At 32.8% G+C, this 15,307-nt stretch overlaps 2 protein-coding genes across 4 annotated transcripts in view; one reads left to right on the forward strand and one right to left on the reverse strand.

Moving 5' to 3' along the window:
• Positions 1-11,529, reverse strand: part of LOC126925113 (ribosomal protein S6 kinase alpha-5-like) — a 54,199-nt gene extending 42,670 nt beyond the window's left edge. For 2 of the 3 annotated variants that reach the window (XM_050740370.1, XM_050740369.1), the window contains exon 1: positions 11,008-11,529. In XM_050740370.1, the coding sequence (XP_050596327.1) occupies positions 11,008-11,104 (97 nt within the window). In that variant the 5' untranslated portion in view covers positions 11,105-11,529. Of the gene's footprint in view, positions 1-7,177; positions 8,080-11,007 lie in introns of all 3 variants that reach the window. The other variant, XM_050740368.1, reaches the window with a different exon arrangement.
• Positions 11,530-13,590: 2,061 nt separating this feature from the next.
• Positions 13,591-15,206, forward strand: LOC126925154 (iodotyrosine deiodinase). The gene is made up of 4 exons (XM_050740466.1): positions 13,591-13,915; positions 14,090-14,302; positions 14,359-14,675; positions 14,759-15,206. The coding sequence occupies exons 1-4, from the start codon at positions 13,741-13,743 to the stop codon at positions 14,942-14,944; spliced, it is 891 nt and encodes a 296-aa protein (XP_050596423.1). The 5' UTR covers positions 13,591-13,740; the 3' UTR covers positions 14,945-15,206.
• Positions 15,207-15,307: the final 101 nt, after the last annotated feature.

The following is a 15,307-nucleotide window of genomic DNA, read 5'->3' on the forward strand; positions in this document are numbered from 1 at the left end:
GATCAGAGTCCATATTTATTAAAACAACGTTAGACGAAAAAGTTTGCAATAACAAATTTTATTTGTAAAAAATTTATATATTTATATATACTATGCTACGTACGATGAATAATCTTTAACAAAAGAATAACTACTTTTCTTTTTATTTCCAAGTATTTTTCTTCGTGCAAGAAGAAGAGGCTCTTGCAAGAATAATCGAATTCCAACGGAACAATCCATCTTCGGATCAATTCTATATATAACGCGCGAGCGATGGTCGAGATAGACACGCGACTAGATTGCACCAGGTCGGCGAATGATGCACTTTATCTAAGATAAAATTATTTTCAATGCGTCATACCGAGTGTCGCTACGATTTCGCACTTGTCGAATATGCCGAAATTCGTGGTGAATAGTTTCCCCCAAAGATCGAAGCGCGAGGCACCGTACGATATATCGTTACTTAATCGCCAAAACGACGTAATTGGCAAAAATAAAACTGTACTTCCTTAACGCGCTAAGCTAAATCCTGTAAAAACTATTGCTAATTCTATTCTAATTATCCACGAACGAGAGGACGAGTCTATCTATAAAGGAAACGAGTATTATCTCAAATATATCAAACTATAGTTTCTTCATATTTTCATACGTATGCTAAATTATCATTCGTTGGATTTTTAATTATTGAATAAATTTTTATTTTTACACTTAATATCCTCTCCCTTTTCGATGCTAATAATATACATATCTAATTTTCCCTCGTATCGATTTCTATATAGCGGTACACTCAATTTTTCTTCTCTATTTAATACCAACAACTAGCCAGATATCACATGTTACAACGTATATTTTATTTCGAATATTTCATACACCTTTGCGGTATTTAAATTTTTCCAAAATACTCGCTAATAATTAGATATTTATACAGTTACGAGAAGCGTCAATATGCAAAAACGTAGAAAGATGGAAAATATGTAAAACATAGGTGGAAACAAAATACATATCGCTACCTCCTTTTATTCAAATTCCAATTCTTTATCTCTATCTCTAAGAATAAGAATTTGCACAAATTTACCTAAAATTCCCATTTACCTAAACGATTCTCATTTTAATCATACGCCTATGGTTAACGCAACATTGCCAAAAAATCGAACACTTTATACGTTTGGAGAAGGAAATTTTCGTTTTCTCGACATCGAAACTCGTACAACCTATCGTGTTTTTCACGTGTCGTCCGCTCAACGCGAGGTAAGAATTGGTCGATAGCGTTTTCTCGGAGATCCTTCGGTATCAGCCAGAAACGACCGAATACCCCGGTAAGAAATCGAACGCTCGACATCCGGATGCACGGATGTAATACGGTCATCGTTATCGTAATCGTACGTTTAATCGATGAGACACGACCGATCGATCGACACGTCCCGTGTTACGAACTGAAAGTTTGAAAGCGAGATTGAAATTGAAACGAACGTTTAAGATCGCAAGAGAGAAAAACGGTTTGTTATATAAAAAAGAATAGTAAGATGGCTTGATCAATGACTAGTAGATTTTCTTCGAAGTGAAATTGTAGCAAGATGTTGAAAGCAAGTTTAAGAGAAAGTAATCTTGAAATACATATTTAACCGTGGAAGATGGTTTGGTAGCATAAAATTCATTTATACTTTAACATTCGTTAAAACAGCAAATTGTAGAACGCTGATTAAGATACGTACATATTTACGATCTGTACGACGTACAAGAATTGAAAGTTTGAAAATGAAATTAAAATCAAATCTAAGGAGAAACAATGTTAAGAAATATTTAATTATCGAAATATTAGTATTTAATTATTAATATTTAATATTTCTATAAATTATTATAGAAATATTAAATATTATAGATTATATAATATATAAAATATAAATTATTATAGAAATATTAAATATTTAAATATTTAATTAATTAAAAACAGTTAAAGTTAAAGTGCCGAGTCATAGAACATTGTTTAACGTAGTCTTCACGTACCTTAATTTCTAATTTACGATAGGAAATGTACAAATACGATAGTAAAAGTATACAGATTTTAAAATTTTCAAAATTTAATATTCCAAGGATTAACCGTTAGGGTAACTACCAAAAGTATAGTATAATAGGTTAGAAGCTACACAATGAAAATCCCGTTTATTGCCCAGTAAGGAAATTTAAGTGCTTTTACCTGGAATTTTTAATCGTTTATTTTCTGTAATAGTTTCGGTAATACTTTCCATAAACGCAGCAGCAACGTACCTTTCCTTTGCTCGACAAGATGCTGCCCCCCTCATAAAACTGAATAATAAATAAATGAAAGTAACTACCCCAAAGGCACTAAACGCGTCAATACAAATCTAGGAAATTTCTTTCCTAACGATTGTACCGAGTATTTGAATTACCTGCGACAATACCAAACGTACGAAGAAATAGTTATTTAGCTGGATAGAAGAAACTCGAATGCTACGATGAAAAACATATTCGCAACGTATGTCTACTCTCAAATATTTTTCAAATATTTATCGTATCGACGATAACACTGACGATATTTGGTGGTAGAATATTAAAAGAAAAATACGTAGAATGAAATATCGAAAAATATATAGAAAAGAGACGAACGTATAGAATTATTGCGATAAAAGCTTTCAACACGCCAATAAAACTACTCCTAACGATAAAATAAAAAATTCACGTATATGGAAAGAACAAAAATATCTGACGTGATTGTACCAATATTATAAAGTAAATATTTAGAATTATTGCTATGGAATCTCCTTAATATAGAACTACCGATATTAACAAATAACATTTTAACTTTTTATTCCGATGATCGATGCTAATAGTCATTAGCGCTATCACGGTGTGTAAGATATCTGCAGTTTCCTGCAATATGAAAACTCTAGTGTTCATCTATCAAAACCCGGATTTAATGAGACAAGCAGAATGACAGACTCTACTTCGAAACATCGTTCACTTTTCCTGATAATGATTCCGCGTAATTTACTTAAATTACCGTTTTATTAACAGCTATTACATTGCTACAATTAAAATGAAATTTCTCGCTGGATACATTGCTTAACAGTGTAAAATCACGATTCAATCTACCATCGAGAACCTAATAACTCTGTCTGTTAATCATAATTTCGTTCGTAGCTGTTTCATTGTCTTATTAAACCGTATTTCATACGTGTAGCGAACTACTTATTACACTAATGGATTCAAGAAAGTTTAGTACGATATAAGAGTTGGAATTAAATTTTTCCAATCGCTAATTGTGAAAACTCTAATTTCACTACTATTCAGTTTCTTCTTGTAAGAATGTTGCATTCTATTTCGTCGTATACTATATCTTTCGATATCGTTATTGCATTACCAAAATTTCATAGAATAAAGTATATTTTATAAAATAAATTAAAAGAGTGGAACATAGGAAAAAATTTGTTTCGCATACTCGGTATTGCAACGAGTGCTATACTTTATATATTTGCATCGTATGTTCACAATCGAATCATCGATATTACGTATTCTACGATTTTTAACAATACTTTTCGAGATATCGTAATAAGCTCAGGGTTATAACATTGATTCTCAAACATGAAACTATCATAAAATAATGACTAGAAAAAAATGTCGTATCTCACTTATCATCGACGCCGGTTACATCACGAAATACATATTCCTCGAAATCCACGTGTCACTCTATCTTTTGCTCTACCTTGACACGCTAGTTAAACGTGATTTAATCTTTCCGAGTTTTCTCCCTCGAATGAAATTTCTTAAATAAAAATTATTATCCAAGTGATAACAATCGTTTATCTCGAGCATTTTGAGGCAAAGTTTCGGTAAATTTAGTGCATACTGCGTATAACACTGTTTAATAAAAACAAGGCTTGGTACACGTGATATCACACTCTGTGCAACAGGCTCGAATCGAGAAAAATAAGTAGAAATACCTGGGCAAAACTGGTAGGGAAGACAAAGTCGATTCCCAATGCTAAGATATTGCAAAATAGGTATTAGGTTTATCAGGTCAGATTGACACGTTCACGCCGGCGCGTATCACCGGTGACTCACGCTTCAACGTTCCATCAGACGGTGCGTACCGCCAAAAACGTAGTTCGTTTAGTAACTAGGAAAAATTTCCATACAGTTTAAAATTTAAATAATGGAAATTTAACGTATATTGATTAAAAAAAAAAAGTAGGATTTATTTTGTTTCATCTCAATATTATAAACATAACTTATAAAACAAAAATTCGATAGTAAAAGCATAACAATTCAATATTATAAAGTTATCATAAACACGAAGACGTGAACGTGTTAAATATTTTCTACATAATGATAGAAAGCCATCCGTGAGCATCGTAATTCACTAACTAATAGCTGAAGTTACACGTGGCCAATTGTGTTTACATCTACTGACGCGACTGGGCAAATCATTTTCGTAAGTGTGGGGGAGGGGGGTTTGAACCTGTATGTGTGTGCGTGTGTATATATATATATATAGGTTATGCCATACAATTTTATATAATCATCTAATAAAAAAATTGACGCAATAAAGATATCATTGATCAACCGGTGGGCTCCTACTAAACATCAAATAAATACACTTGAACAAACAGAATTGCCAATAAAACATTAACGAAAGATTCGGCCATATTTATTTACGAAACACTAACGCTTCCAACGAAAAATTTTCACGAACACGTTACTTTATTACACGTTACGCGAAACTTTCCTTTAGCTAGATTTATATTTACGATAAACGTCTCGTTACGTCTATATAAATTGTCAGATTCGTTGCAAATCTTACCAATAGAACGACGGCAAGTAATCGCGTCTCGTTGAATGAAACTTCAAGATATTTCGTGTAACTTGCATAATTGTACTCGTAAAAAATTTCTGCAAATGTTCAAATACATACGCGAACCATTTGTACATAGCGATATTTCTTAGTAAACGTTGAAAACTACCGGTCAGAGCGAGCGTCAAAAACAAGCTTCCTATCGGTGAACATTATGAAGTACTATACACAGAGTGCGCTAATTACACGCAAAGTTTAAACCTAACCCGAACCAGTGACCCCGATACACGTATCACGTGTTCCCTGTTCGAACCAGACACCCTGTAACAACGTATTAATATAACTGCCATTGCTCGGTTGAACAGTGTATCACGCGAGTATTGGGTTAACCGTAACCGTATTATTCGCGTAGTCGGATACCACGGCCAAACAATCGGTAACTAACCTGCTTACGCGCTCGGATGTACCGCCGTATCCGCTGAAAACCGGTGCACGTCGACTCAATTTTCGCCACTCGCTACAACTTCTTCTCTTCTTTCATTTTTTTCTCTTCCTACCGTCATCGTCATCGCCATAACCTCCCCTCGCTCTCCCGATGACGCAACACGATTCGCCAATGAGGAAAGGGAGGGGCAAGGCATGTCAAATCCGACCGAAAGTAGCGTTTCTTCGCAACGAGGCGCGAAAATCGTATACTAAAGTAATTTCGCTACACGGATACCGCTCGAGATATTATCCGAGTAGTTATCGAGAGAAACGCAACGTTGTATCGAAATTGTATTTGTTCATTAAGGGATAAAGACGTACAGTGGTAGCGAAAAGTAACTATGATTCTAAAAAAAAAATTCAAATTTAGTAACAATTTTGGTTCTTCAAAGAGATCGAATAATATCTTACGAAAATTCATTGTAACAGTAAACGAATCGAAAAACAAGAATACGAACGAGCCCGAGAACAAAAGGATTGTTACCACGTGCTATAACGAAACTTCCTCTTTGTATTTCTGAGCGTTAATGCTATATTTTATAGCACCTTGGAGGTCCATTTAGAAATCCTAACCTTATTTAAGCATACTTGGTTCGTAGCAATATTTTGATACAAATGCTGTTGTAAATTCTGATCAAAATACTATCTTCATACGAAATAAACAAACGAGTATAGTATCTATATCTTAAAGAGACAAAGAGATACTCGGGGTTTCCTAGAGATATATTTTGTTCGATAATCGACCAAAGGTCTCGTCCAATAGCCAGTTGTCGACTTCTAAACAATCGCTAAACACGAATGGTATACGGATACTTAAACATTTGTTTATTTTAAATAGATACGTAACACGAAAGGTTTACTGCAAGAAATCAGTTCTAAGAATTTGTGGAGATAGCGATGTTAATAGATTAGTTAATAGATTCAGAGCTATATCGGTTTTCAAATTTGTCATCTAAACGTGACATAAATGAATTATGTTTCATAATAGTTGCAAAAATTATTATTACAAAGAAAAAGGCCGAATATATAAAATATTGCAATATAAATCATAAGTTACAAATTATCAACAACAGTAGTGAACTTGATAATAAAAAATACAAATCTTTTCCAAATAAACTTTACATACTATAAATTATTCGATTATTCTATTTGATGAAAAATTACAACATCTTATAGAGGGAAAGTTCATAGTCTGTAACGTATAATTTGTCAACTTGCTAATACTATTAAGAGGTAAATTATCGTGCAAGAGGATCCAGGAAATATTTCGCGATACTGTTTCTTTTTATGGACAAAATATCAAATGGCTTGAACTAAAGTTGCAGCGTGGGCCACATAACCCACGCAGCGTATTCGTGACGTTTATCAAATAATCTGTATTCCATAATATTACAAAATCGATTACAAAATCGAAAATATTATTATTTTAAGGAAAGAGCCCTAACGTATAAAATATAACAATACACCACGATTAATATACCGACAGAGGATATCAAGAAGTATTTTACGTAGCAAAGTTTAGTATTCGCATTATATTCACGCGTTATATGGTATACAAAGTATTACGATATAAATAATAATTAATACACCGATCGACGTTACGATTAAGTAGCTCACGGGTCACCAACGATCCATGCAATACATTATACGAAATACTTTGATACGGGTCATCGGTGAACCATAGGTTACAACAAGAAACGAAGCAAGATAAAAAAAAATTCCGGCCAGTTAACGCGGTTAACTACCGTGTATTCGAAAAAGTTCCGACCGACCATGGCGCAATCCCTTTCTCTAGTTATGCAGTCGTGTTCCAATTCCTAAGAGTCGAGTCAGGCAAAAGTGTCAGGCCGAACGAAACGGATCGGCCGTCGTTATCCTACTGACACACTTTAAGTCGCGTACCTTGTACGGAGAGCAGGCCTCGGCCTTGGCCACCTTCGCGAATATCTGCGCGATCTGCTCGAACGTAACGTTGACTCAGGAAGAGACAGCGTGTGGAAAAGTGGATAGATTGATTAGCCGTGACCACTGCTGCCACGTGTTCCGCTGCTCCAATGTTTTCGATAGACACACTACACACACTCGCACACCGTGACACTCTCTCGAGCCTCGCCCGTGTATACAGGGCACACGGGGCTTCGCGTTGGTATTTATTTTTAAATATTTACTGCGCTTCTAAGGCACGTCACAGTGTCCCCCTTCATCGATACATGGAAGTTTCCACTAGGTGCAGTACCCGGGTACGTAACACCACAAGAGCATATGGTTTCACGAGGCGACTGCTGCTGCTGCCTGTCTGACCAATGTATCGTACGACGTAAAAAGGAACGTTGTACTTGGCGCAGCGTGTCTTTTTCGCGTGTCACGTTCGATACGCGGCCCCGCAATCATGTAACACGCAGACCTCTTGACGTTTTACACCACGCAGTCGATCGCGCGAACCAACAACCGATAGTGTAACTACTATACAGCGTAGAGGTCGTAAGCGTGTAATACGAATATGGTTTTGCTTTTCAAAAAGCTTCCAGTCGATATGTCTCGTTTCACTTTCACTTGACCGATATGTTACAAGTACGATGGAAAAACGATATTTGACGTACACGAGGTTACGTACACTACGTACACGTAGATACGACGGATCGTGATGCGCGGTAAACAAAACACGATACGCAGCGGCCCAAGTCTGAAAGCCGACTGACGGGCCCCCCACTACGAGACTCGCGAGTCACCCTTCGCCGGCGACTAACAGCTGATTTGGAAAACACCGAGATCCGCCCAGTAACGGACCAACCGAACCCGGTTCCCTGCGCAGTTGCGTAATACCAGTTAATCCTATTTCTCCATTTCAACGAAATCGAATTATCTGATTCGTCTCGTACGCACAGAAATAATGAAAAATAAACTAAAGATTCAGATTTTTAACCCATGCATATATGTTACGTAAATTGAAGTCACTCGTATGGATAATGTGAGAATATGTTCTTGTTTTCAGAGCGTAGAAAACAAGAGATTAAATTTAAGTGAATTTTAATTCAACAAATACTTATTTTATACGAATGCTAAGAAAAAAAAGAAGGGTTAAATATTCTATTTTGTTATGAAGTTTCTCGGAAAAGTGAGGTTAGAGAAGGAGGATCGCCTATTGACTTTATTACCAGTTTCTCTTAGTAATTTATTGCTCAAATCGTTGACAGGCTGTTTATTGCAGTAATATTTTTATCGATCAACGTTCCATTTGCGTCCCGATCGTACCAGAATTTTACATGTGAAAATGCGACTTCGTTGAAATTTCGCGTATCGAGGAGAAAATTATACGCCATGAATCGTAAATATCGTATCCCCACCACGACGCGTCTACCCCTGCCACGCGGTTGTTTAAGCGGCTAGATAATGTTGGTTTTCGTATAACGAAGATAAGGAAGGAGCATGGTTGAGGAATATACTAAAAAGAGTTGGAAACATCATGGTAGAGGCATGCGCCTTCAAGGAACACGGCATTTATGATTCATGATATGTATATATATATATATATATATATATATATATGTATATGTATATATATTATATCGTTAGGAAACATACCGCTCAAGTCCAACTGTGTAATATTTATGATTATATTAATAAACAGATAAACGTATAGCTTGTAGTATGTAAGAATATAATTGACACAAATTGCCGTGCAGTTTAAATGCCCGACCTGCATCCAAAGATAAATATCGATCGTCGATAAACAAAACGTCTATGCGATCGATAAAATTATGTTGTGTATGCATCTATTGAAATCTAGACACAAGTATAACTTCCTTTTATGTATTAACTTATTATTAAATACATCCGTATGACTGGTACTTTTATATTGTTATTTATTACGAAATGCGGATAAAACTAAATGAAACTTAATTAAACATATTTTGTATGGATAACTTAATTAACAAATTCTCATAAAGTAGATAAGATTTTAGTTTTTGATTAAAATTGCTGTTACGAAATATCTTTTATTGTATTGAGCGTGTAGATATGATGACCTTGAACTACTGTGAATATGACTATGATGCAACATCATTGCGTGGTGTTTTCTTCAAATTTACTTTGCATGAATTATTTTCCTATGTAATTTCTTCCTGGCTTCGTTTAAATCTGTCTAATTCTCTTGGAAAAAATCGTATTAAAAGATTAAAATATTATTTCGTAACGACGGAGAAATGTTTCACTAATTTTTGTAGATATATATATTCTTTCATGAAAAATTTAAAATAAAAAGAATAAAATATAAAGAATCATACTTGTTTCTTAATCATTTTCAAAAAATTTCGTTTGAAAAGTTCAGAATAGGTAATGTGCTTATTTTATATAAAAAATGGTCAGAAAGTACTTTTTGATTAGGAGTTACTGTTAATCGATAAAATATAAAGCAGCCTACAACTAATATGGATTGTCCAATTTAATTAGTTATATAATAAAGTGTAATATGCATTGCAGAAAACTAATTAAGAAAGGTCAACAGGTTTATTTTAAAATCTACCATATATGTCAACAAAGGCCGATAAACATTTCACTACCACGACTACATTGTTCTGTTTCATCAACCAACAAAGAACATCCAATATTGCTCGCTTAAAAGGTTACCACCTTCTAGCTGGCAAGCCACTAAATTTAGAAGTTCACATATGTATATGTGTCATTTCTGTTCTTTGGGAATCTTGCATGCGAATGCTTCCTTTATTCTCAGAAAGAAGAGAGAATGATGGTCAGTATGTTGATATCACAAATTTCAGAACCAATATAGTATTCTTAGAACCTTCAAGTAATATTAGGCCTATATAGGCTACAGTTTACATATTATTTAAAAAAAAAAAAAAAAAAAAAATGAGACAGGAAAAGCAAGGATAAGCTACATGTATAATGGAGATTTTAAACTAACCATAAAACACTTTAGATCAAATTATCAAATGTTACTTCATTTTGTAGAAAGAAATTATAGTTCATCTGAATGCATACTTTGATCTTTTTGTAATTGACTTTATATCTTCCATATTCTTCAAATCAGACAATCTTTTTTGTATCGAACAACATACTGTTATACGACAAGTAGTTTTAAACTTCACACTTTTGATTATAAATTCAGTTCAATTTTTTCTGTACACTGACTAACTGAGGCTTAATACAGACAAAAGAAATCCCTTGTATCATAATTTTCAAAGAAAATTCAAATTTGTCATATATATGCATCTTTTTACCTTCTTGTTATTAACTTTATCAGACTCAATATACAGGAACCAAATATTAAATAATTAATATTTATAAGACATCAAAAAACGCTTCATATTTTGTAAATCAGAGAATAGACTTTGTATCGAATAGTAAATTATAACATGACAAGTAACTTCAAACCTGATACTTTCAACTATAAATTTCATTCAATATTTTCTACAGATTATCTAACTGACATTTAAAACAGATAAAAATTTCGAATAAACCATTTTTTAAACTACCATACAATCTCCAAAAATATGAACGACTATCATTCCTATGGTAGTAAAAAGCACAACGTTTCTTTAAATATATTTACGTCAAGTGACATCAGAGGAAGTTACTCGACGCAGACGAGTACGTCGTAAGAACGTTATCAACAATTAGTAATCAATTGCACGTTATCAAAATTGAAAGATAGGTGAGATTATGATTATACGGCACCGTGTTGAGACATAAGAGAAAACAAAAATGTTACGTACCAAATGTCAAGACGTGGGTGACCGTGTGCTCTGTGCTGGTATTCTCAAGAATTTCCGAGGGTGGGGGTGGCGGTGGCGGCTGCATGGCGTTCTCCATGTCCCTGTTGCTCGATAAAATTTCGATGTCACTCACGATACAACTCTCGATCTTCTTTAGCGAGAACACATTTCGCGAAACGATGCGGGTCGATGATCTTCTGGTTCGTCGCAAAAACGTACGTGGTCTATGTCTACGCGTGACACAAGATCTTTCTCTCTTTCTCTAATGTACTTACGATCGTCAAGATGGAATCGTTTTTCTGTATTGCGTTACAATACCGATCGTCCTGATTGTCACGAAGAATAAATGAATCGGTCCGAGAAATGACGCATTGATACCGAGTTTTTACATGATTGCCACAATTTTCTCGCGTCCGTGTTGACGGACAACGAAGACACGCACGTTTCAATATACTGCGCATCCACAACGCGCAATGTACAACACTGAACTGGTTTCGGTTGGTGCGTCAGTACTGTCGACAGATTACCGACCGTGTGCGATATTAAGTGAAAACCACGAGAGAATAGAAAAATATGATAAGTTCATTATTGATTTTTTAACTTTTGTGACGCTTGATAGTTGAAAAGAAATACTAGGGTAAACTATGTTTTGAAGGATTTAAAATTTCTTATCTTATATTTTATCTCTTGATAGTAAGCAATAAAATACAAAATACACAATTGTTAAGTTTGGAGGATCGTATGAAGTGTTTTTTTAATAGGTTTCACGTTTCATTTGCAGAATATCACTTTTTGTAGTCATATGAAAGTACTTGCATATTATTAATCATACGAAATTTAATATCCATAGGCTCGATTGATTAATACGTAAATGCTACAATAATAAATAAATGCTGTGCAAATACTTTTTGTAACCAATGTAATTGAGAAAGGGAATAACTTGATATGTAAATTCAAAGATATAAGTCTTTTGAAAATAAGTAATAGATCCACGATATTTTGTAAGAAACGAATAATATTAGTTTGATTTTTATGTTAGTTTAACTTAATTAGTATTAAACTGCGTAACTAATGTTATCAACATTTTTTTAATGTTCAAAAGGATGAGAAAAACATATTTAATTCTAAATTAAACGGGAAGACAATTTTGATGGGAGATTGATTAACAATATATTGAATTTTAAAATTGCTTCTCTATAGAAAACAAGCAGTATAACTTATGTTTCTGTGATTATCAAATAATCTTATCGATTCCAGCATCCCGATCAATCTTCATTAATAGACCGTTTTTCTGATCCTTTTCTAGCGCAATGATAGGGATATTTTTGGACCGAATTACATATGAATTTCTTAAGTTTTCATGCAGTATACTCTATCGTTTCGAACAGGAATAATATGTTAATAATAAGACGCAATTTTGTAAGATTCATTAACATTAGAACTACATACATAAAATGATATAAGATTGATTGCAATTTTAAAAAGATGCGTTTTTTTAAATATTGATATTTACTTTTATTGAAAAAAATATGATTACATATACTTATTTATTTTCTTATTCGCCATATATTCATCATATTGTTTTAATTCTAATTATGTATGTATAATATATTTAAGTATATATTAAAGTAGTTCAATAGTTCTAACGATAATGGATATAATTTCAAAAGTTTTATAATGTATATAATATGATTTCTTCGTGGTTTTATAATTGTATAATTTTTTATCCCTATACAATTTTTGTAATTTTATATTTTAAATTTTAATTTTTATTTTTCGGTTTGTCCGTAATTTTATAATTTTCATATATTTAGAATAAAACTACAATGATAGTTTTTGAATAAAATTCATAACTATAATTTCTTGTCTTTCTATTCATATATAATAATAAAGTTACTTTAAAAAATATCCTGTCTGTATTATACTTAAAGGTCAGAATTTACCAGTTATCGCTGTTTATGGACTGCCATCCAAGGATTAAAATTGAAAGAAGGAAAATGTGAATATTTTACTCGATATACAAACCCTAGCAAAAAGTTTACGAAACGTAATAAAACACGGAGGCGAAACGATATACCACGATGTTGATCGAAATGAATAAGAGTTATTAAAAGTAAACAGTGACTTTATTTATAATAACAAGTCTTTAACAATAGTAGGATGTTAATAAAAGTCATTGTCTAAGCCAGCGTCTCGATGGATTTATTTTTTAAATAGCCTGAGTCTCTTTTACGCTGAATAATTAAATCGTTTCCATGTATTGCTTAAAGATGTAATTAGATGCCTCAGTAGATAATACTTTTTTTTCCTCTAGACGATAGAAGGTGCAAAAGACGATTTTAAAATTTTTTAAATAATCGCTAATCGTGTATAGTAAGAATTATAGTTAGTCTTCGTTACATTTGGAAAATTAGAAACTTACTAAGCACAATATGTATACTTTTTTAAGACACAAATACTTGAATACTTCGTTGTATAGTAAATGATAGACGAAAAATTAATTGTTAATTAAATCTACTTTGTATCATGAGTAGTGGGATACATAGTCGGTTTAAAAGCGATAACTTAGTTATTGTAGGTCACACGTATCTCTTCACTTGTTTCAACGCAATATCTTTTTATATATATATATATATTGTTACGTTGTTAGCCTTCAATATATCGTAACTGAAACCGTTGAGTAGTATACTCAATCTTTTAGTTCTTGAAATAAATGTAAAATTTTTATTCAAAATGTTTACTGAACTTTTACCATTTTGGACGAAATACCGGTATCATATACTGATTAGTATCATACTTTACATTTTTCTGAAATTATCTTACGAAGTGTTAAAAAAGGGCACTATTTTTATTCAAAACAAAAGACATAATTTTAACATTTTGGATAATACCATGGAGCAGCTAAAAGGTAATAATACTATAATATTATTACTACCAGGTTTTTAAATTTTTTAAATAATAATTATAAAAAGGTATACTATTTAAACTATGAAATTCATTTGTATTTTTATGTAATAGTAAATAATAATTACTGATTAGTCATGTATTTTTTTTAATAAAATAAAAAATTATGATATTCTAGACATTAATCAGGAAACACTAGAAAATAGCGATGAACCTGTACTAACAACAAATTTAAAACATATCCCTTATGTATATAAGAGACCCTCTGAAGAAGAGGTACTCTGTCGGGCTTCTGAGTTTTATAAAATAGTAGCTGCTAGGAGAAGTATAAGATTTTTCAGTCCTGACCCTGTACCAAAAGAAGTCATACATGAGATAATAAAAGCTGCAGGTACAATATCATGTTGTTACATTCACAAAACTTTTATACATCTGAATCGGTTTTAGGCACTACGCCTAGTGGTGCACATACAGAACCATGGACATTCGTAGCGGTATCAAATCAGAAGGTGAAAGAACAAATACGTCTTATCGTTGAAAGTGAAGAAGAAATAAACTATAAAAAAAGAATGGGAGTAAAATGGACAACTGATTTACTTCCATTAAGAACAAATTGGATTAAAGAATACCTGACTACCGCTCCTTATTTAATATTTGTGTTTAAGCAAATTTATGGAATTTTACCAAATGGAAATAAGAAAATTCATTACTATAATGAAATGAGCACATCTATTGCTTGTGGTATTCTCATCACTGCTATACAAGTAATATTGTTATAATACTATAATCTCTTATACTGTATACCTATGAATAATATGAATTAATAATATATGAACTTCAAAACTAGTACGCAGGTTTGGTAACTCTGACTTCTACTCCTTTAAACTGTGGACCTGCCATCCGCAACCTTCTTGGACGTCCTTCTAATGAAAGGCTTGTTGTACTACTGCCAGTTGGTTATCCAGCAAAGGATGCTACAGTGCCTGACCTTCAGCGAAAACCTCTATCTGATATTTTAATAGAAATTGATTGACACATATGTAATGAAAAATTATGGGAAACAAAGTACCTCTGTTTAATACTTTGTCAGAATATTTGCTTACTTATGGGATGATACAAAAATGAGTACACGTAATCATAGATTTATATATATAAATCCTGTTTTTATAAAAAAACTTATATTTGTTTTGAGTATTGTTTGTTACTTATGAATATCTTACATTACACTTTCGCAAATATATATATATATATGTATTATTCATTATAATTATAGAATATAATTTTCCTTGGTCAAAGACATGACTTTCAATCTTATAAAGTTATCCTAAAATGTTCAAAAGGGACCTAATCCCTGAAATATAGCACCCAAAGAAGTTCTATCATTATGTATTATGTT

The sequence above is a fragment of the Bombus affinis genome, chromosome 15, assembly GCF_024516045.1.
Source record: "Bombus affinis isolate iyBomAffi1 chromosome 15, iyBomAffi1.2, whole genome shotgun sequence".
Classification (NCBI taxonomy): Eukaryota; Metazoa; Arthropoda; class Insecta; order Hymenoptera; family Apidae; genus Bombus; species Bombus affinis.

Coding starts and splice junctions, on each gene's coding strand:
- LOC126925154 (XM_050740466.1), top strand. CDS start 13,741: ATGTTTACTGAACTTTTACCATTTTGGACGAAATACCGGTATCATATA. Junction 14,303..14,358: donor TGAGATAATAAAAGCTGCAG/GTACAATATCAT, acceptor AATCGGTTTTAG/GCACTACGCCTAGTGGTGCA. Junction 14,676..14,758: donor TTCTCATCACTGCTATACAA/GTAATATTGTTA, acceptor CTTCAAAACTAG/TACGCAGGTTTGGTAACTCT.